The sequence below is a fragment of the Sycon ciliatum genome, chromosome 12 (genome assembly GCF_964019385.1).
Source record: "Sycon ciliatum chromosome 12, ocSycCili1.1, whole genome shotgun sequence".
Classification (NCBI taxonomy): domain Eukaryota; kingdom Metazoa; phylum Porifera; class Calcarea; order Leucosolenida; family Sycettidae; genus Sycon; species Sycon ciliatum.
In genome coordinates this window covers 24,181,918-24,203,658 of record NC_088654.1, presented here as the reverse complement: position 1 = coordinate 24,203,658, position 21,741 = coordinate 24,181,918, and the positions used below count along the sequence as shown (strand labels likewise).

The following is a 21,741-nucleotide window of genomic DNA, read 5'->3' as shown; positions in this document are numbered from 1 at the left end:
CATGGCGCAGTGAACATTTCGTCCTGTAGTTTCCATTCTGTCCACACCAACCTAGTTTGTAGTGTCTTACCTGGCCCAGTAGCAGTGTAGCACTCCGTTGGATTTGGATTAGATTACCCTGCAGTTAGTTTGTTAGTTCGTTTTAGATAGGAGTGTTGTTCAATTTATTTCGTAGGACGTAGTCGTGTGAGCTGTCACAACGAGCATTTGTGATCAGCATGGCGAGCAGCGATCCCGCAGCACATCTTTCCCAGCTAGGTGGCTTCCCTGAGAACCTTGCCGTCGATTCCGACACTGTTTCAGCAGCAAACGGCACCTCTCTGGTTAGCCTGGGAAAGATTTCTGCCACGCTCTCCATTGGCTCAGCCCAGCACACCACGGTACTTCATGTGTATGAAGACCTCGATGAGGCGTTGCTGTCATGCCAATCTCTCCGTGCTCTTGGCATTCTCCCTGAGTCCTGGCCGCGGATCTCCCGTGTGAAGTCCGAACCCAGTAGTGCAGACATTGCTGATGTTAAGGCTCAGCTGATGCAAGAGTTTGCTGATGTATTCGACGACTCCCAATTGAAGCCCATGGCTGGTCCTCCCATGGAGATAAAGCTTCAATCTGACGCCACACCAACTCGTGTTAATGGTGCCCGCGCAATCCCATTCGCATTCCGAGACCAGATAAAATCTCAACTGGACGATATGGTGATCAATGGAATTATTGAGCCAGTCACTGAACCGTCAGACTGGTGCCACCCGATCGTCATCGCAGATAAGAAGTCTTCTAACGAGAAGCGCCTCACCGTTGATTTGCGTAAACTCAACGACCAAGTCTGCCGACCAACACACCCAGCTCGTACTCCGCGTGACGCCGTGACAGCTATTGGTAAAGCCCGTTTCTTCACCACACTCGACGCACGTCATGGGTACTGGCAAATACCCCTGTCCGACGACTCGAAGCCGCTCACGACATTCATCACGCCCTGGGGTCGGTATCGCTATTGCCGCAACCCTCAAGGTCTGTCCTCAGCAGGTGACGAATTCAACTGCCGCACAGACGCAGCATTTGACCGCCTCGCTAACTTCGTCAAAGTCGTTGATGACGGCCTAGTACATGACGTCGATTTTCCAGACCACGTCACCCACGTTCGTGACGTCCTTCACCGTGCCCGTGAGCATCACATTACGCTCAGCCCACACAAGTTTGTATTCGGCGCTAGTGAAGTACAGTTCTGCGGATTCGTCATCAATGCTGATGGTTATGCCGTTGATGGTAGCAAGACATCTGCCATTCGCCAGTTCGAAGTGCCCTGCAACCGCACTGACCTCCGCTCGTTCTTCGGTTTGGTCAACCAATGCAGCGACTTCACACCGCGCATTGCTGAACTAAGTGAGCCGCTTCGCCCACTCCTGAAAACCAGCAATGAGTTCGCCTGGGATCAGCAGCACACCATAGCATTCGAAGCCGTCAAAGCCATCCTGACTGAGTCACCAGTGTTAGCTTTCTTCCAGCCTGGCAAGCCTCTCCGTCTCGAGACTGATGCATCTGTGAAGAATGGCCTCGGATTTGCCCTATGGCAACAGCATGATGACCAGCAATGGCACCTCATCCAGTGTGGAAGTCGTTTCTTATCTGACGCTGAAACAAGGTACGCTGTAATCGAGCTCGAGTGCCTCGCAGTCGTCTGGGCAGTGCACAAGTGCCGCTTGTATCTATCTGGTGCACAGTTCTCACTAATCACCGACCATCGTCCGCTTGTTCCGATTATCAACAGCTACACCCTTGACCAGATTGAGAACTCTCGTCTACTCCGATTGATCATGAAACTTCGTCCGTATCAAGTGAAAGCATCGTGGCGTAAGGGTTCAGAGCACGTATTCGCAGACGCCCTCTCACGACATCCTGTATCAATCCCGACTAGTGATGATGAACTTGGAGAAGATCCAGCACTGTCCTGCCGCAGTATCCGTATCTGTCTACTCCAAGGTGGTCCCCAGAGTCTCCAGTTCGCTAAGCTCCGTGCCGCAGCAGCATCTGACCCTGACTACCAGACGCTACTCGGGTATATCCAGAACGGATTTCCCTCAGCACAACAGCAGCTGCCCGAGCCTCTTCGTGCGTATTGGAACGTGCGTGAACATTTGTCCACCGACAATGGCATAGTCCTGAAAGGTCTACGCATAGTCGTCCCAGCCTCTCTGCGTGCGTCAACGCTGATCGACCTTCACGCAGCCCACCAAGGTCTGACCCGTACCAAACGACGTGCTCGTCAGACAGTGTATTGGCCCGGAATGAACAGTGAGTTAGACACGCTAGTCCGCAGCTGTGATGCATGCCGTGAATTTCAGCCGTCTCAGTCTGCCGAACCGCCCATTTCTGACCGCAAGCCCACTTTGCCATTCGAAAGTGTTAGTGCTGACCTTTTCAGTTGCCAAGGTTGCGAGTATTTGGTATTCGTCGACCGCTTAACCGGATGGCCATGCATAGCCAAGCTTGGTCACTCAGCCACGTCAGCTGACGTCATCCGTCATTTCCGCAGGTGGTTCCCAGATGTAGGCGTACCACAGGTCATTTCAACGGACGGCGGTCCTCAGTTTGCGTCTCACAGATTTGCTGAATTTTGCGAGCGCTGGGGAATCCGTCATATCAAGTCGTCCCCTCACTACCCACAGTCGAACGGACATGCGGAAGCAGCCGTAAAGGCAATGAAGTACCTGGTGGAAAAGACTACCAATGACGGTAATCTAGACACCGATGCTTTCCAGCGTGGCCTTCTCGAGTGGCGCAATACTCCTGGCACTTCGGGAAAGAGTCCTGCCCAGTTACTGTATGGTCGCCCACTCGTCTCCTTCGTTCTCGCCCAATGGAGCCAGTTCGACTCCCACTGGCAAGACACCGCATCTGACATGGATGATGTTGATCGAGTAGACCAGCCTCCCAGTCAGCCTCACCGAGAGCTTCCCCACTTGTCTATCGGGACGCACGTTGACATTCAGCACCCGAAGACAAAACGGTGGTCTTCCCGCGGCGTTGTCGTGGCTATCGGTGACCACCGCGACTACTACGTCAAGCTACCGAGTGGACGCGTATATTGGCGCAACCGTCGCTACCTCCGCCCGTACCGTCCTCCTACTCCAGCTTCAACAGCCATGCCTGCATCGTCTCCCGTACTCGACGCTGCACCACAAGCAGTCCCTGTGACTCAGTCGTCGCCACAGTCAACTGTTCAGGTACCACCTCGAACAAGCCAACGTCCCCGGCGACAGAATGTCCCCTTTAACATTATTTCAACGCGTGGACAATCGTACAATTAACATTCGCTCTGTTCAGTTGTTGATGTCCATTGTACCTATTCAATTGTCATTCCCATTGTTTCGCAGTTGAAAACCTTCATGTATATAATTTTTGCAATTATCCCTTTTACAAGTCTGTTGGAAGTTGCTGCTGCTCCGCGACATGTCATTTGCTACGCACATGCAATTTTCACATTATTTTTTGTTGATTAGATAAACACTTTTACGTTTTTATCTTAGGAGGGGCATGATGTATATGGCATACTTCCGTATATGGTGCAACTCCCGCACCCCGTATGCACCCGCCTAGAGCTCCTGCTTCCATATGCGCTCGTACACACTTTCCTTGGTGTTCGTACACACTTCCCTTTTGTGTTCGCACACTGCTTGGAATGTTGTTCTTCGTTTGTTGTCCTCCTTGCTAGTTGTGAATAAACTCTATCTGACACCACATCTCTCTCTCTCTCTCTCTCTCTCTCTCTCTCTCTCTCTCTCTTTCCCACTTTATCTCCCTCCCTCCCTAGCTGCATTCTTAGCGGTGCCTGGTCGTAGGCTATGATTCCGAGACCTCTTGATCCATTACTTTCGGCGGTCTCGCTGCACCCAGTCATATTGATAACCAGCAAAGACCACTAACGTCTTCTTCTGTTCAGCACCGTTGGATATCATTCGCTCTCAAGTCTGAGTTGACCTTGCACAAATCAATATTTTAAAATGTCATATGGCTGGTTGTGTTTCTATACTGTGAAGACTGTGTTACAATGTACAGCAAGTGGTAACGAGAACTTGTGTGCGAACAAGGCTCAACTCACCTCAAGAGAATCGTAAAAATGTATTATTTTTATGACTTTGTGGCGTGAACAGGACCGGTACTCTTTTTCTTCAGTTTACGACTCGTAGATTTACACGTAGACCTGCCAAGTTTTTTCCGAGACTCTCCTATTCTCCTTTCCCTAGGGCTAGGCCCTCTCAGCTCATGCTCACCGTCCTTTACCTTCTGAAACCGCGATGATGCTGCCGTTCTTGGACCATCAATAATGGCATCATTCAATCATCATGCGCTTGCAGCCTTGCACGTGACCTTCACTGGCCTCAGCTTGCAGAGCTCTACACTACACTACAGGCGTAGACCAGGTAGACATCGAGCAACAACATAACCATGATAACCCTAGCTACTGACGACGTCATGGGGATATGTGACAGATATTTCAACTAATGATTATGTTACTTCAAGTAATAGTTCAAGCATGCTACCCGCGGACTTTTGCACCTCATTTCGCTTGCCTTTTTCCTTGTTCGTAAAAAAAACATCAGTCTGGTTGCATGGATGCAAGGTATCGTCTTGTCTTCGTTTTGTTTTAGTCCACAATTACAAGGGGGGAGACCTAGGAATATCAGAATTACTGCTCCTCGCAGGGGAAGAAGAAGAGGAGGCGGCACCGCTCCGTGCTAGTGTGAGTGTCCGACAGTCGTAAGGGAGAGGAGTGGTGGAGACGGTTCTTAGTTTGACCAAATCGTAGTGTGACCACTCCTGAAGTAGGCCCGCCAAGTTACCGTTGCTCACCGAGTCTCCCAACCCGCTAATCAGATCAGATCTGACCTCAGCAGCACACGACCAACAATACATGATGTGGACGCTAGTAGTACTCTCGCTGCCATTGTGCTTAGCGTCGCTCGCCTGGTCGCCGGCAGGAGCGCTTCACTATCCGGTGCCGGCAGCGGCGGCTCACCATCGAGTGAGTCGAGATGTTACCGTTCAGCCATCGCCACCACCCGCTACCAGCATTTGCGCCGTGGACAAATGCAAGTGCACGTTCTCCAATGGGTCATATATCGACCTGTCGCCGCTATCAAACACGAACGGCGAAGCAAGGTAAGTCGTGACTACTGAATGCACGTAAGCGTTTGCACGGTGCCTTGGCTTGGGGTGATTTGGTTGGTCTAGCTCCTGCCCAATTTTGTAAACACTAAAATTAATCACTATTACATGCCATACAATCCTAAATTCTTCGTCGCTGGCTTGACTGAGCATTGTGCACATGGCACAACTGAAAACGGAGAGGTATTCACCATCAGGACTTTAGGAGTGTCTGAAGAAATGCCTGCCAACATAATCTATTTCCATTGAGACCGGGTTGGATGGGGCGTTTTTTCTTGGGGGAGGGGGGGGGGCTTGTTGCTTCCAAAGGCATGCCACTGGTGTGTCCAGGATTTGGCTGAGGGGGGGGGGGGGGGGTTGCGGCCGGGATGGGTGGGGGCAGGGAGTCGCAAATAAAAAATACTTTATTCCCGTAGCTATGCAGAAGACGTTACTTCAGTAACGTCTGGCGCTAGCCAGGGTCCACACAGCTTTAATTCTACGACTTCCTGGGTGGGGGTAGACATCATGCTACTGTCCCAGGTCAGCCATTTTGAAAACCGATGTCAAGAAGCCGTAAATCTCACCCACCACGAGAGCAGTATTTCTGTACACGCGCAGCAACATTGTAGATCTACATCGTAAACTTCAAATTTGCCGTTATGTGAGCGAATCAACTGCAATTTAAGCGAGTCCAACCATTTCTCACCGCTCAAAGCATCCTTTACATAGGCCGCGGTACTATGTCCACTTGTCACTGTGCGCTGTTCTTCACGTTCTGGCTGCTCGCTGACAACAGGTGCTTCCACGTCTGGCGGAGTGTGACTGTCAGTCCGCTCCGAAAGTTCACTGGAATAACAACGACTTCATCACTCCCACTGTTTCCTGTTGGAGCGGCAGCAGGAGTTGCGCCGCCACAGGAACGCTTTACCAAAAATCCAGGCTCTGCTGGCTAGAGCTTGGCCTTTTGGGATGTCGTTGAGACATCGAAGAAAAGTCTTCGAGTCAACCAAAACACGATTCGAACGAGGATGATCGCCTGAGCCCTCGGCATTCGAATCGTGTTTTGGTTGACTCGAAGACCTTTCTTCGATGTTTGTACGTTGAAGACGCGTCGAGCGTGTCCCAGCAGGGATCACACTGTACAACAGTACAGTGCACACAGTCAGGTCACCGTGTTTCTGTAGCCGTGCATGCTCACTGTACTCTGTAGACTGTACTAGTCTGGACTGTAGTGTGTACAATCAACACCAGCTCGAGCACCGTACCGCTCGTGCAACCGCTTTTGGTCGATCGTTTCAGTCCGCGTGCGCCCCGAGCCTAGCCTAGCTAGCCCCGGCGCCCTGCCTTTTATTTTTCGAAACCAAGGTCGAAACTTTTGAGGAGGGGGGGGGGAGGGGGGGGAGGGGGCGCCCCCCCCCCCCCCCTAAACCCGCCACTGCATGCTTTGAAGTATAAGTCATGGAAGCCTTCACACAGCCTCATGGTGTCATGCTTTGGAGCACTGCAAGGTGTCTTGGAAGCATAGCAAGCTGCATTCACTTCGGGGGAGGGGGGGGGGGGGAGCAGAGAAATGAACAATAATCACTCCACCAGGGGGGCGGGGAAGACGGGGCTATGCAATGCCCTGTATACATGTGCATAAGCAATACTTATAGTAGTGTGGAGTGCTGTAGTGTGGAGCGCTGTAGTGTGGAGCGCTACATTTTGTTTATGCGTGTGGCCCTATGTGTTTATGAGCATACTGCTGGGTAGATCCCAGTATCAGTTGTCTGATGATTGCCTAGCTGCATGAAACTCAGAGTTACGACCAACCTGAACGTCCTCCGCTGAGTCTGCTATGTATTAAGCTCTGTCTCTGACATTGAGCACTTTCTGCAGTTCGGGGATCAACGGATTTGTAGTGTGTAGGTGTCGCATCCCTGGCTCACAGTGACCGGACCCCGAAATCACTACGAGCGGCGACTGAATATAGACGTGTGGCCTCACGACAAGCCCAACACAACCCAGGGGCCAACCAATATAGCTGGCTTGGTCCAAGTTCAACCCCACACGATCAACAGACAAAGACTGTTAGTTTTACGTTGTGAGTAGTATCAAATCCGAGCTCAAAGTAAACGAAGACAGAGAGCTGAGACCGAGTCTCGACTGCTAGACTAGACTAGACTAGGCTAGACTAGACTAAAACTGAAGTAAGAGAGAGAATGAGAGCTTCTTTTATAGGGTGCTTCAGAGATATATGGCGTGATCATTGCGAGGTAATTCCAGGAAATAGCAGAACAAGTCAAACTGGAATGTGCGCAGCCAGTCAAGAAATGCAGAATATACGTACGGTGATCATTCGAGAAGAAAGAGAAAGAAAGACATCGAGAGAAGAAAGACCAAATTGGGACGTGGGGAGCCCGCTCAGCCATGTCAGAGTACAATGTGAGTATAATGAGGGTCACGTTGGGGAGCCCGCTCACCCAACGTGCCATAGTTAAGCGGCTTCTTATGGTAAGTTCTGCTGCATTCTTGGTCTTGCTTGCGTGATACTCTGACCTCTTGCGCGGTGACGGTTTTGGTTCTTGCACACGTCTCCTGTCTTGCACTTAGCTCTTGTTATACAATGTCATATTGGTCTTGGCTCTTTGCACGAAGCGCCGAGGCATCGTGGAAACCTGTAGAACGTCGTAGTGACGTGGTTTTGCACAAAGCCTGGAGTCACATTTCCAGGAAGTGAAGCACTTCCAGGAAGCGTACAACGCGAGAACCTACCTGACCAGGTTCCGGCCTTGGATCACATGATGTGTCATGCCAAGAAGGCATGTCACCTACGTGGGAAAGCGCGTGTCGCTCAACCTACATGCTAAGCACGTGGGACAAGACACTGGCCAAGCCACGTTGTACTAAAAGGGCGTGACAGCTCAGCACAGAGCTGCTCACTACGTAGATCCTGCTGTCACAGGACTATCAGGCAGCAGTTGTCTTATCCTGGGACGTGACATAGGTGTGTATACTCTTTCCCTCAAACTAGTGAAGAGTATACTAAAATGTATATGCATGATTCCTAAGTAATATCCAGTGTCAATCCAGGCCCAGAAGAGCCGGTCTGGCCATGGCAAGAACAACGTTTTGGCCGGCGATACTTTTTTCTCTTGAAAACGCCACTTCCCAAATGGAAAACAGTTGGTCGACTGAAATTTATGAAAGCTGAGCCTGCGTAAGTGTGCCCAGGGCATCCTAAACATACTACTAGTATTTGGTGGCCAGAGTGATACATCTGATGATCTCAGTGCTAGTGGCATCATACATGTACATTGGACATTGTACAGTGCATGGTTATTTGGGTTTACAGCAAGTTACAAGGCAGAGAACGCATTGTGTTGAAAACAGTGCTCCTGATTACAACAATCATCGGTTGGCAGAGCCCCGGTCTTGACGACCATTTGAACCGTGTGTACAGTAGGGCTGCAACGAATATTCTATTTCACATACGAACGAGTACTCACCCGTAACGAACGAATAACGAATATTCTCTCAAAATACTGAATTATTTCTAAGGAAACTCGGATGTTGAGCCAATAATAAGTGTAGAAAGGAAAAGTAACAGTCGACATTATTTGTTCCGTTGGGACTGTAGCTTGTGCTCATTTTCGTTGCGCTTGCCTTCCCCTCTTTGGTCTTTCCATCACCTTGAACCTTCCAAGTTGGAAGGCTGTCGGTTAGCGCTACGGAGATGTGTTGAAGCTAGGTGTCAGGACGTCGAATGTCTCAGTACTCTGTCAGTTTTGTGCCTAGTTGTTGCACTTTCTGACTGTATATAGTATCTGGTTACAGTGATGGAGAGTTACTCTCAACTCATATCTATATTTCCTTTTCCTTTCTACACTTATTTCTAAGGGTGAAACAAATATTCAAAATAGGAACGAAGTCGGTTTTTTTAAACGAATCGAATACTCTATACCGAAAGAATCTTAGAAAGAGTTTGGCTGGTCCCCAGTTGTTCTAGACCAAGTAGATGTCTAGTGGAGTCATGTCCACTATTCTTGTGAGTCATAGTCCCCTTTCTCCACACATAACACATGTACATATCACTCCATCCGTTCAAGAATTACTACGATAGATCTACACAAGAGCAGAGTGTGCGCACGTGTCAAAACGAACGAATATTCTAAAGGGGAAAATATTCCTTCCATCGGGTTCCAAACGAATATCAATCGAATATTCGAATATTCCTTGCAACCCTAGTGTACAGTCATTGCAGTGTGCACGCAGACCACACATCCAGTGCAGGCTACAGAACAGGGAACGACTCACTACTACAGAATGTAGTTTCGACAGTTGTTGAGACCAGAGGGGGAGAGTGTTAGTCAGGGAGTGTTTGGAAAGTCATTGCTAATAATCACGGCTCGTTTCCCTGAAGTTTCCCTGCCAGCGGTACAAACTCATGGACAGGTACGACTTCGTAGTACATTTTCAACATCTCAGATGTACTCTTTCTAGTACATTCCAATGAATACCACAGGTTTTATTCAAAATCTCTCGAAAATGCGGATGAAAGCCAAAACGCGGAAAAATGCGCGTCCGCGGAATCGCGGTATCCTGTGCGGAGAGCTTATACTGAGGAGAAAGATGCTATGTTCCGGAACTAAAAAAATCATTTGACTCTATCAATAAACCGCTTCGATACTACATGTACCTCACACTCATAATTGGGGGGGGGGGGGGGTGATCGTTGTTCCACTAAAGCCAGGTGGTCTTTAGAACTAGGTCCCATACATTCGTGGCATACTGGATCTTGTACGTACATGTGCATAATTGTACTTCTATGTACTCATATTGACAGGTGTAGAGCATAGAATATTTTCATGCAAGCAAAGTGCACCTCACTCAAGTGCATGCAGCGCATCCTGCGCTGTCACTTGTCACTTCTGTTGACTGCATGCACTAGCTTAAGCCCTGCCGGCTAAGATGGCACTTTTGGTTAGTTTTGGTCGCTGTGTGCAGGTCCAATATGGCACTTGGTACACTAAAAGTCGGTCGCTGGTCGCGCAAGGCAGGTGGTCGTTGTATCCGTTGCAGATTCTGGGTAGAACTGTCCGTGCTTGGAAAACGGTCGTCAAAAGCAGGTGGTCGCTAAAACCAGAGGTCGCTAAAACCAAAGGTCGCTAAAACCAAAGGTCGCTAAAACCAGAGGTCGCTAAAACCAGAGGTCGCTAAAACCAAAGTCACTAAAATCAGAGGTCGCTAAAACCAAAGTCACTAAAATCAGAGGTCGCTAAAACCAGAGGTCGCTAAAATCAGAGGTCGCTAAAACCAGAGGTCGCTAAAACCAGAGTCACTAAAATCAGAGGTCGCTAAAACCAGAGGTCGTTAAAACCAAAGTCACTAAAACCAGAGGTCGCTAAAACCAGGTTTTACTGTACCATGATCACTTTGTGCATGGACGGACCGATCATAATCTGCTTCCGCCGGGCCTGAAATCCAGTAATAACTGTTATGTTAAGAGCAGTATATTTCGTGTTCTGTGTCCCCTCATGTTTTGCTTGTGAAGGTTTCATCACATTCTCAGCGTCAATGATCTGTTCTACTATTACTGGAATCCATGTGATCCATTCACGGTGGGGAATCCCCCTGCTGGTGACCCTACAGATGAGTGCAAGGGCGTGACAGTAAGGCTCAGTCCAGCCGCGATGATACTGCAAATATACAAAATTTCGGCACTTCACGATTTTTGACATTTCGACGGCGATTTATTTTCGGCGTGGGGTAGAGGGCATGGTATAGTGCGACAGATGCTGTGAAAAATTTCATGGGCGTTTTAATTTAGGCGTTTTGGGTCGGTGTCGAATATAGCCGAAATTAAATAGCTGCCGAAAATTTTGTATATTTACAGTATCCAGTGTGTATTTCCTGCTGCTGCTGCTGCTGTTGCTGCTGCTGTTGCTGCTACTGCTGCTGCTGTTGCTGCTGCTGTTGCTGCTGCTGTTGCTGCTGCTGCTGCTGTTGCTGCTGCTGCTGCTGCTGCTGCTGCTGCTGCTGCTGCTGCTGCTGCTGCTGCTGCTGCTGCTGCTGCAACTCACAATGCCTGTGTCACCATGCCTGCATGCGTCTGCACCTCCATGATTATTGTGCTAAGCGCCCGGTCACACATGCACTCGAAAGTAGCGTATACGCTGAAGCGAGGTCGCAGGAGCGAAAAATGGCATGGCAACGGCGAAAAGCGGAACTTCCGCTTCAGCGGAAACTCCAATCCGCTTCCGCCAAAATTTTCGAAGCGAGATTGTCGCTGTGGATTCGCTTCAGCGGAAAACACCACGGTCTGCTGTATATGGACTTGCTACGAGAAATTTGTATGCGTATGATGTCCATGCAACAAAAATGCGTGCAAGATAGTCATTGACCTCGTCCATTCTCCGTACTGTATACACCACAGTCCACTTTACTCTCATTTTCCGCCAAAGTAGGAGTTGTGCCCTATTTGTATGTGTGACCATGCACACGTGGTTTCGCTGGAGCGACACCAGGCTCGCTGCCGCCGAACCTCGTCGCCGAAGCGAATCCCAGTGCATGTGTGACCAGGCCCTAAAGGTCTGTGTCGAGCCTTGAGCCATTCACTATCTCAGTCTGCGTAATAGACCCCTTTTCACTGCGCGGTGTGTGTGTGTCTGTGTGTGTGTGTGTGTGTGTGTGTGTGTGTGTGTGTGTGTGTGTGTGTGTGTGTGTGTGTGCGTGCGTGCGTGTCTGTCTGTCTGTCTGTCTGTATGTGTCTGTGTGTGTGTGTCTGTGTCTGTGTGTGTCTGTGTGTGTCTGTGTGTGTCTGTGTGTGTCTGTGCATCTTTTGTGTGGATATGTGTGTGTATGTGTGTGTGTGTGTGTGTGTGTGTGCATCTTTTGTGTGGATATTTGTGTGTATGCTGTGTATGGTGTGTATTCGTGTGTTCACGCCATGCTGTTTGCGCGATCAGGCTTGCCAGAACTGGTATGAGTTCTACTCGGACCTGGGCTATGCGGACACGATGAAGTTTGGCGAAGACAACAACGGACTGTACGCATACTACGAGGGGCAGAGTGATCAGTATGCGACTGAAGGCAGGTAAACAAATTACAATCGACCCTCGGTACTCAAGCACTGTAAACCACCGCCCTCTATAAACCAGCATAAGTTTCAATGGCCAAAATGTCCTCTTCATGCACATTGCAGCAGTAAATCAGATCCGTTAGTCCAGCACTGTCCCTAATCCAGCAGAATGTCCCTAATCCAGCAGAATGTCCCTAATCCAGCAGAATGTCCCTAATCCAGCAGAATTTCTGTAGCACGCATGGTGCCGTATCATAAAGGGACCCGTGACTTCATCAGGAAATCGTCAGTGGTAGTTAGGGCACCCTGTCTGTCTGTTTACCCTTAGAGACCCCCTCATCCCCGCTTCCCTATACTATACAGGCGCGTACGCAGGGTCACATCTAGGGGGTTTCCAACCGAATCACAAACAATGACTCGTTTAACCCTTTCTAAAGAGCCCTAGGAAATTTTCAAAATTATGCATTTTTTCGTGTTCTTTGGATCATAACTTCAGTTCTACTCACGCAATCTTCATTATCTTAGGCTTCCTGGAAGTGGAAAGGTACCAGGGAGAGAATGAGGTCGAACATGATAGCCAGGACACAGTACACATGGTACAGCCATGTACATATCCAGCGTATCCAGCGCTATATGCTATAGCGGTAGAGTGCAGCGACGGTGCGAAAAAATACCCCAAACTGGGCCAAAGGCCCAAACGCGTCCTGCGATTTCGTTTCTCTTGATCGCAGAGTTTCGATTTGTTTGCTGCGTGCTCTTGAAAATATCACAAGTGAAGCCCCTGCAAATTTGAGCAAATCAGCGTGACGAAAGTCTCAAATTCTCGATACTCGAGTCGCAGTGCGCGCTTTTGAAATTGCGAGATCACGGCTCAAGTTACGAACGATTTATCTCAAGAGATATTGCTCGCAGCGCGCCGCAAATTGTTCCAACCGACCGCTGAGAGTTTTCTATTCGACCTGGATATTTGGATAGTTGGATTTGAGCCAGATTTGACTGAGTTACGATCCCTACCAAAATATGCCCAAAAACGTTGCTCGTTTGGAACATTTGGGGGTTTCCGGGCAACGGGAAACCCCCCTGCGTACGCGCCTGCTATAGGGCTGAGTCGGGTAGCATTCTCTTCGGGTTCTGGTAGTTTTTCACGGGTAGCACACGGGTACCCGATCGGATAATGTTTCCATGGTAACACCACAATACACCTCTTCCCTTACACACTGGGTAGACATGCAGAGTATTACACACGATTTTGTACACGTGCACTGTACATGATGTCGTCTGCGATTTCGAGTTTTCGGGTACTATTCTGTACCCGTCTACCTGAGGTCCTCACAGGTCCGTCTACCTGAGGTCCTCACAGGTAGCACGGGTACAGAATAGTACCCGTGCACCCCACTACTATATTGATACCAAGCCGCAACCTTACTCGTTTTTGTTTAGCCCCTTCCAGGGGCGTCGCAAGGTAATTTAGTGTGGTACGGTCAGCCATCTGAAGTACAAGTTACTCGTGTGGGAAAGGGATGGCTGAGCCAAAAATTTTGGAATTTTAGAGCCCAGATCAGTGTATTTTATTGATTCACGTGGTATCTGGGGCAAAAAGTGGTGCGGTCAATACCGTAGTGACCGTACCGTGTCCGATGCCCCCCATATCCAGGATTCTTTCTCGTTTGGTCTTGTGAATTGGAATGAAATTAATATTTTAAACAACGAAAACAAACCGAGACCTTCAGCACTCTGCAAGAAATCGAGTGTGAGATGAAAATGCGCACCGAGAATTCATGTGCACAAGATTTCCTTCAGATTTCTTACAAACCCCCGCACCCCGGCAATGAATGAGCTCTTCTTTGGATGAACTTGCCGATTGACTGAGTGGCCTCGAGGTGTTCTCCAGTGCCCTGGGAGCAAATGCTAGGATGATGCAACAGGGAACACTTGGATGCATTTTGGTCGATGATCAGCTACACGTAGCAAGGGAGCCAGAGTGGATACTAATGATGCCAAATTGGCGCATGCACAATAACTCAGGCAATTCGCAGTCCATTTCAGTCATTATAAGCACATAGATGACTCAAAGTGAATACGATTGGTGATCTGGTGCGGCACTTGTAGGACTCCTAAGGTCTTTCACCGCAACTGGACACAAACAATAATTATTATGATGCAAACAGCAAGTCCCAGTATGAATGCCACCTGCTTCAGCAACAGCAAAACTTCATGACAAAGTACCCTCGGTATTACAAACCTTTCTCGTTGCATTGGATAGAAAGTACCTTTTTGATGACCTTGCATATCCTTGTCTAGTCACTTGACCTTGCATGGGTATATAGTCCCGAGGATGTTAGTGCAGGTTTGGTATATGCAAGCCTTGTTTGATAAAATAACATGGTGATCGATTGGCAACATGTTACAAGGCAGAGAACGTTGATTGGCAGAGCCCCGGTATTAATGACCATTTGAACCGTATGGGGGCTGGCCCCGGTTCGGCCCCTCGTTATTCTAGGGAGTCCTTTCAAGATATTTCTTATTGAACCCCACACGGTTCACATGGTCGTCCAGACCGGGGCTCTGCTGTGACCAACCGATGATGGTTGTAGTCAGGAGCACTGTTTTCAACACATTGTGTTCTCTGACTTGTAACATGCTGTCAGCTGATCACCACATACAGATTTGTATGTCCCTTGGAGGTACAGTGTACTAAAGTTGTATTGTTTGTGTGTATGTGTGTGTTTGTGTGTGTGTGTGTGTGTGTGTGTGTGTGTGTGTGTGTGTGTGGGGGGGGGGGGGGGGATGCTCCTTTACTTGCGTGCTCCCTTGTTACATCTGTCCTGTGCAGGGAGGTGTTTGTGTATCTGAGATGCGTACCGGACTTGAAGATTCCCTCGTTCCAAGCGGTCGGAGAACTGGACGTCAGGTATACATTTGTAAGTCAGGAACGTACACAGGAGAGAACCAACTTGTTGTTGCTGTGTTGCATAAGGCTCTGCACCTACAGTCCATTCGCCAAATACATTACCACTATGTGTCTGAAAAATACTTTTTTCACACATCTTGATCAATTTTCAGCGCATTCACTTCATCTTAGGCCACACCGTTTTTTATCTATGTTTCGCGTCACCCGCGCGCATGTATTTCACAGCCGGAGTTCAAAAAAAAAAACGGAACGAAAATGTTTTTTTTTGAAAATGCAATACAAATTTAATGCAGACCCGGAAAACCGGAAAATGTAACTCAGCTCACACACATTGTACATGTAGTACCACGAGTACATAAACCGTTTATGTACTCTTGGTACTACGTGTGTGTGTAATAAGCTGGGCCGCAAGTCACACAATCATCATGCCGCCTGTGTTTGGACCACAAGCATGGCAGAGGGGATACACTCATGTTTTCAGGTACATGTCAATGTACATGAACAGTGCACCGTCGCTTCACTGTACACAAATGCAATGCACGTAGACTGTTTTTTTTTGGATGGCTTTTTTATTTTTTTCGCCCTCCCTCATTGATTTCATCGAATAAGGTGACGCGAAACATAGAAAAAAACGGCGTGGCCTTAGGCTAAACACAACGGCTGTCATATTTCTGACGTAATATATAAGTCATCGACTTCACGGTGTTGAAGAGGAATGAAGTGAGACTGTGATAAACATATGGCTCCGAGTTTGGTGAATGGATTGCCGGTGCATGGAGTACTCAGAGAGAGTTGCCGCAACTTAAGTCCACCTTATGTCGAAGTCCACACACGCTATTTTCACCCTGTGCATAGTATCTACAGGGTTGTGCGCAACGGTGCCTTGGAAACTACTCTCTTGTGGTCACGTTGCACTGTTTGCCAGTGTAACACATTGAACCATGCAGGGGGCGTCGCACACAGTACGGTCACTTCGGTATTGACCGTACCACTATTTGACCCAAGTACCCTGTGAATCAATCAAATGCACTGATTTGGGCTCTAATTTTCCAAATTTTCGGCTCAGCCACCCGTCCCGACAAGTAAATTGTACTTCAGCAGATGGCTGACCGTAGCACACTAAATTACCTTCCGACACCCCTGACCATGTCACGTGATGTGAAGCTCTGTCACGTGATGTGAAACTCTGTTGCGTTTGCAGCACTGGGTAGAGACTGTGCGCATATTTGTACACTCGTGCCATGATGGGTGTTATGCCATGGTGGGTGTTATGCCATGATGGGTGTTATGCCATGATGGGTGTTATGCCATGATGGGTGTTATGCCATGATGGGTGTTATGCCATGATGGGTGTTATGCCACTCATGCCATGATGGGTGTTATGCCATGATGGATGTTATGCACTCTTGCTGGCAGCTACAGCTACGGGGTTTGAACATGAACCCTGAACTCGGTGTGAACCCAACTACCCGGTGATTGCTAAATTAGGCATGCTCACGAAAACTACCGCACGGGCATGCCGCTTGATTTAAAACTCTGCCACTGTACCTCTTAGCTCTCTCTCTCTCTCTCTCGTTCCCTCTTTCCCACTTTTCTCCCTCCCCACCTGGCTGCATTCTTATCGATGCCTGTGTCCCGACATTTTAGTGCTGTTGTGTACTGTGGATATATTGAGACTTTGTCAATCGTGCATTTATTGGTGTCCTCTGTATTTGTGTGTGTGTGCGTGCATGCGTACACGCCTGCGTGTGTGCACGTGCGTGTGTGTGTCCAACACACTCTAGGTGTTTGAGGTTCGTTCCAGCGCAGTGTGTTTGCAGACATCCAGTTCAGGCATCTCGCCAGGCACAATCATGTGCATAGTGTAAGTGAAAATACTTTTTTTAAATTTTTTATTTCGGCCAGTGTGACTGGAGTGTGTACTTCGTCTTGGTGGTGAGACATGGGGGAAGTTACCACACAGGCGTGTGAGCTTGCCATTCGGCACTAGGAGTACAGCTCGCTCGACTCTGTCTCTACTGATTGAAGAGGACACACACGTTGATCTGGTCAGCTGCGTCATGTGGTTTTTGCATTCACTCAGATGTGTGACCGCTGAGCGGCTCGAACCTGCGACCTCTCGGTTCGTAGGCGAGTGCAATACACAATGTACTACCAGGTAGCCCCCACATCAGGGCAAGGGAAGGAGAAATGTTACAACTCTACCAGCTAGTATCATGTTGCTAGAGACCTCCGGTGTCTCACAGAGCTGGAGACATCTGGGGCGGGTCATGGGCAAGGAGGGCCACGGGGACAGGATTCGACAAAGATCTCAACTATCTCTCCGAGTTGGAAACGCTTTGTTCCAATGAGCATAAAGTAGGGACCCGCGACCCGCATCACCTTTGCCTCCCTAACCAAAGTGATCTGTACCCCCATGAGATGCATACCCACATTTTCACATTTTCACTGGGGAGCACTCAAGCAGAGCAGGCGTGCAGCCCCCCCCCCCCCCCCCTTACCCTCCTTTGGCTAGAACTCTGCCTATTATAATATTATTCTATTACAGTCGACTTAGCTTATAACGACACTCGGCCGGGCATCAAAAAAGTGTCCTTATTCGCGAAGTGTCGTTATACCCGAAGTCTCATTTTAAGTAGTACAGCTAGATGGGACTTTGCTCTGCGCATGGACATTCTGTCGTTATTCGCGAATTTTCGTTATATCCGCAGTCGTTATTAGCGAAGTTGACTGTATGTGTTTTGTGCATACGTTCGGCCGGACTAGCCGCACGCACATTCTAGAGAGACATATTCCTGGGGGGGGGGGGGTTCTTCTTGCAAGTAAAAGAACCTGTTCCTCTCCATTCAACTAATGGAACTCATGACGGGCGGTAACATCCAGAGTGTTTTAGCTGCTGCTGCAGCTCCGACTTGATCTGTGTTCTTGCTAGGGCTGCAACTGGTAGGGGTTTGACCGGGTAACGAGTTCGCGTATTTCCATGGGTACACGGGTACCATATCAGGTATTTTTTTGACACAGTTTGTACTGTGAGTGTGCACTTGCGCTGCATAGAAAGTGCACAGTAAGCACATAGCCGTGCTTTTTACATGCACCGTTGTGAAAACACCGTGCTCCAACTACCCGGTCGGGTTCTCAGGAGCAAACTGCTACTCGAGTACCCGCTCTAATTACGGGTAGCAAGGGTACCCTACTACTCGTTGACACCCCTAGTTCTTGCCAACACTGGACACTCACATAACTTCATTATGCAATACAATCTCTCCAACGGGGAATGTGCACCCTTCACAGAGTGATGTGGAATGCATGCCTTTTCACCAATGTCTTTGGGAGCGAGTTTTTTGTTTGTTTTTACTTGTATGAGAAGCCATGGACCTCGATAACAGAGTGCTGCATGATAGAGGTGGCTGCAGTCGCAACTGTGGTGGTGAAACTGGAGCATCTCCGCCAACCAGAGGTCTCGGCTTCAGCAACACTTCAGTGTAAATCCAGTCTTATCTCTCGACTTCCAGTTCCTTACTCATGTCTCCAAGCAATGCACAATGCTCGCTTGACCTTGCGATGCCTGCACACTCTGTCATGCAATCAAGCGGCCACACATAATCCGCTGTGTCGACAAAGTGAGGGTTCTTGGGAGGAGTGCTCTCTCAATGGATGCCGCACACAAACCTTGACACTACCGTCCTGAACTACGTTGAATCTTGAACATCTCCAGTGGGAGTACACGTTTTCTTTAAATGTCATAAGGTAATGCGTGGTGTCCCCCTCAGCCATAAGCTGTGTGTGGCGCATGATCCATTGGAAATCACACACGCCTTACCTGGTTCTGTCCTCTTGGCCTTGCCGTCTAACTCTCTCTCTTCCAGGGCACTGGTCGGCGGCGTCCTTTACCTCGTCGGCGGAGTGCTGTTCATGAAACTGGTCAAGAAGCAAGAAGGTAAGGAAATCATACCCAACTACACGATCTGGGCCGCCATTCCCAGCCTCATCAAAGACGGAGCGCTCTTCTTGAAGGACAGGCTACCAGGGCCCGGCAAGAGCACCTACACTGAAACCCTGTGAGCGGAGCGCTCGGAGAACACACATTCTAGCTGGTGTGATCCCTGCTGCCGGTCAGATTGTGTGCATAACAAAGGAGATCAAAATCTTCACAATACAATCTCCTCTGAGCGGTTCGCTGTAACAGCATGCTTCTCTTCTGGCATCGCTGTCATTGTCCATAGCAATGTGATTATGTAAAGAAAAACTACCGCGTCCCTATCTGTACAGTTCCGTAAACTTTGTTTTTTTGGAAGCTAGCCTGGCCAGCACTCGATTATATTTGGTGCCTACTTTGGCACACATGCCAGCCATGATCCTATCGTCAAACTCTAACTAGATTTTCTTGTGGCAAGTTGTTTCATGGCACCTGTAACGACAGGGGAAAAAGCAATAGATATTCTAGCCGTGTACCGTGCAGGCAGCAATGGCCAATCCACGCCGTGGTGTGTGTGCCCTGCATCGTGGGAATCCATTTCCCTGTCCTTCAAGCATGAATGCTGAACACATATATGTCAACTTGTGTGCTGAGACTTAGTGATTTTATCCAATGACAATTGGATCTCACCGAGTGAACGTACATTGCATCATAAATTCAAAATACTTTCTGGATCTTCCTAATTATTTCGTCTTGCACTCCTTTTCTGCTGAAGGAGTGCGAGCTTCCTTTATTGGCCTTTCTAAAGCTGTGAATTTTACAATTCTAATCTTTTTGTAACGGCATTAATTTTATTAAACTCATTTTCTGTGCTGGACACGTTTGAATCTGAGTTCGCAATTCTACTATTTATGCACTGTGTTTTTGTGCGAGTGGCACAGCAGGTAGAGCATACAGAGCCGTGCAAGGTTTTACATTGTCTCATTTCTACAAGTAATATTACTATAAATTGATATTTTGAAAGGATTGGAAGAACTTCGAATTCGAATGATCAGTCGGTCATGTGAACTGCCTGAAAAGAGAAACAAAATTCCAACCCCACCTGGACTCGAACCCGGGACCTTGCTGGTCATGAACAACGCTCCAATTGTCTGAGCTATGGGACCAAGCCGAACTTAGAAAGCGCTGACAAAACTTTTCAGTCAAATAATAATTGGCGAGAAACAACACTGTGGAAGTGCAATGTTGAAAGCCTCGTTTCATGGAACTCTTTACTTCAAAAGCTAACAAACTTTCTGCAACATAGAAATGTAATGGCAACGTTGTCATGGAGACGTTATCATGGAGATGTTGTCCAGGAGTATGTGAGGTGCCGATGGTGCTTGTGGTTTCATATCTTACAACATAATGTCTGATGTTAAACCAAGCACTAAATTATGCCAATAATTATGCCGGCATAATCCGCCGCTGCCTACCAGCCAGTGTGTTACTACTCCCTGCTTGTCACCGTACTCCCTGCTTGTCACCGTACTCCCCTGCGCACTATTGCCATCATCATATCTACCCTCAGTAGCGTTTGTTCTCTACTTGAGTATTCGTCTTGAACCCAATATGATACTGAAACAAAACACACGCAAACACACACTGGCACGCGCGCGCGCGCGCACACACACACACACACACACACACACACACAATGTACCATGTATACGCCCGTTGCAAGAAAAGCACGCAAATCTGCAAATGCTGGATGTGCACTAGGCCTTGGCGAATAATGCCGGCAGAAAAATTGGCAGAATTCCCTACTTTTTCTGGTACGTTTTATGCAGGTTTGGTATTTGGATAAAGAAATGTAGTGCCCGCCATAAGGTTTGTATGATCATGCCAATTTCACTGCTTTTCGAGCAGTATCTGCCAAGGGCTAATGTGCACCCACAGATTTTCTCTTATGCAGTTATAGCAACGATAGCGGACAAGATGAGACAGATCAAGACTAGGGCCAGATAACTGTCCAATCCACACAACCCACGAAGCCATGTGAATCGACCACCAATCACACCTGGTCTACACCACACGGAGTACATTGGCATAAAACGGCCAAGGCAGTTACCTATGCACACCCTACACTTGCTGGGGTAACCAGTATAGAGCACGCTGCTTTGATAAAAGCAGACACTAGATGCACTGGTACCTTGAAGTGAACACGCACGCGCACACACACACACACACACACACACACACACACACACACACACACACATACACACACATAAAGCAGAAACAGCAGCAGCAGCAGCAGAAAGACAGGGTCACTAGTAGATTCTACTCGTTTTCGAAAACTAATCACATGATCGTCGAGAGAGAAACTTGCCGGAACTGAAATCTGCACAGGTGGATCACTCTGGCTCAGCTGGAGCCGGCTTCTTTTTGTGTTTCCTAGCACCGAAACAACACCTACTGCTATCGATCTGAAGGACTGGTGATTATAATCGTCAATAACATTATACATGTACCTCTCTTGCTCTCAGTGAGCTGCCTTCCCACCAGTTTGTTAATTTTCCTCAGCGGTGCTCAGAGTTGCTGGCCAAACCGATAGCAATGAAGTCGAAGAACAAAATTAATCATGCTGAACCGGATCAAAGTATCACAGGCAGAGTGCTCTAACCGCGAGAAAGGCAGGCTCACCACCCCTGTATGGGAACTAATACT

The 21,741-nt window shown here is 48.4% G+C and overlaps 2 protein-coding genes across 2 annotated transcripts; both read left to right on the top strand.

Moving 5' to 3' along the window:
- Positions 1-218: 218 nt before the first annotated feature.
- Positions 219-3,305, top strand: LOC135828078 (uncharacterized protein K02A2.6-like). Its single transcript, XM_065340511.1, has one exon. The coding sequence runs from the start codon at positions 219-221 to the stop codon at positions 3,303-3,305; it is 3,087 nt and encodes a 1,028-aa protein (XP_065196583.1).
- A 1,272-nt stretch (positions 3,306-4,577) lies between these two features.
- On the top strand, positions 4,578-20,080 carry LOC135828846 (uncharacterized). Its single transcript, XM_065341275.1, has 6 exons — positions 4,578-5,157; positions 10,679-10,796; positions 12,093-12,220; positions 15,039-15,126; positions 16,901-16,980; positions 18,983-20,080. The coding sequence occupies exons 1-6, from the start codon at positions 4,910-4,912 to the stop codon at positions 19,176-19,178; spliced, it is 858 nt and encodes a 285-aa protein (XP_065197347.1). The 5' UTR covers positions 4,578-4,909; the 3' UTR covers positions 19,179-20,080.
- The last annotated feature ends 1,661 nt before the right edge of the window (positions 20,081-21,741 follow it).

Excerpts from the sequence above, each read along its gene's own strand:
- LOC135828078 (XM_065340511.1), top strand. The coding sequence starts at position 219 with ATGGCGAGCAGCGATCCCGCAGCACATCTTTCCCAGCTAGGTGGCTTC.
- LOC135828846 (XM_065341275.1), top strand. The coding sequence starts at position 4,910 with ATGATGTGGACGCTAGTAGTACTCTCGCTGCCATTGTGCTTAGCGTCG. Across the intron at positions 5,158-10,678 it reads AACACGAACGGCGAAGCAAG|GTTTCATCACATTCTCAGCG; the intron begins GTAAGTCGTGAC and ends TTGCTTGTGAAG. Across the intron at positions 12,221-15,038 it reads CAGTATGCGACTGAAGGCAG|GGAGGTGTTTGTGTATCTGA; the intron begins GTAAACAAATTA and ends TGTCCTGTGCAG.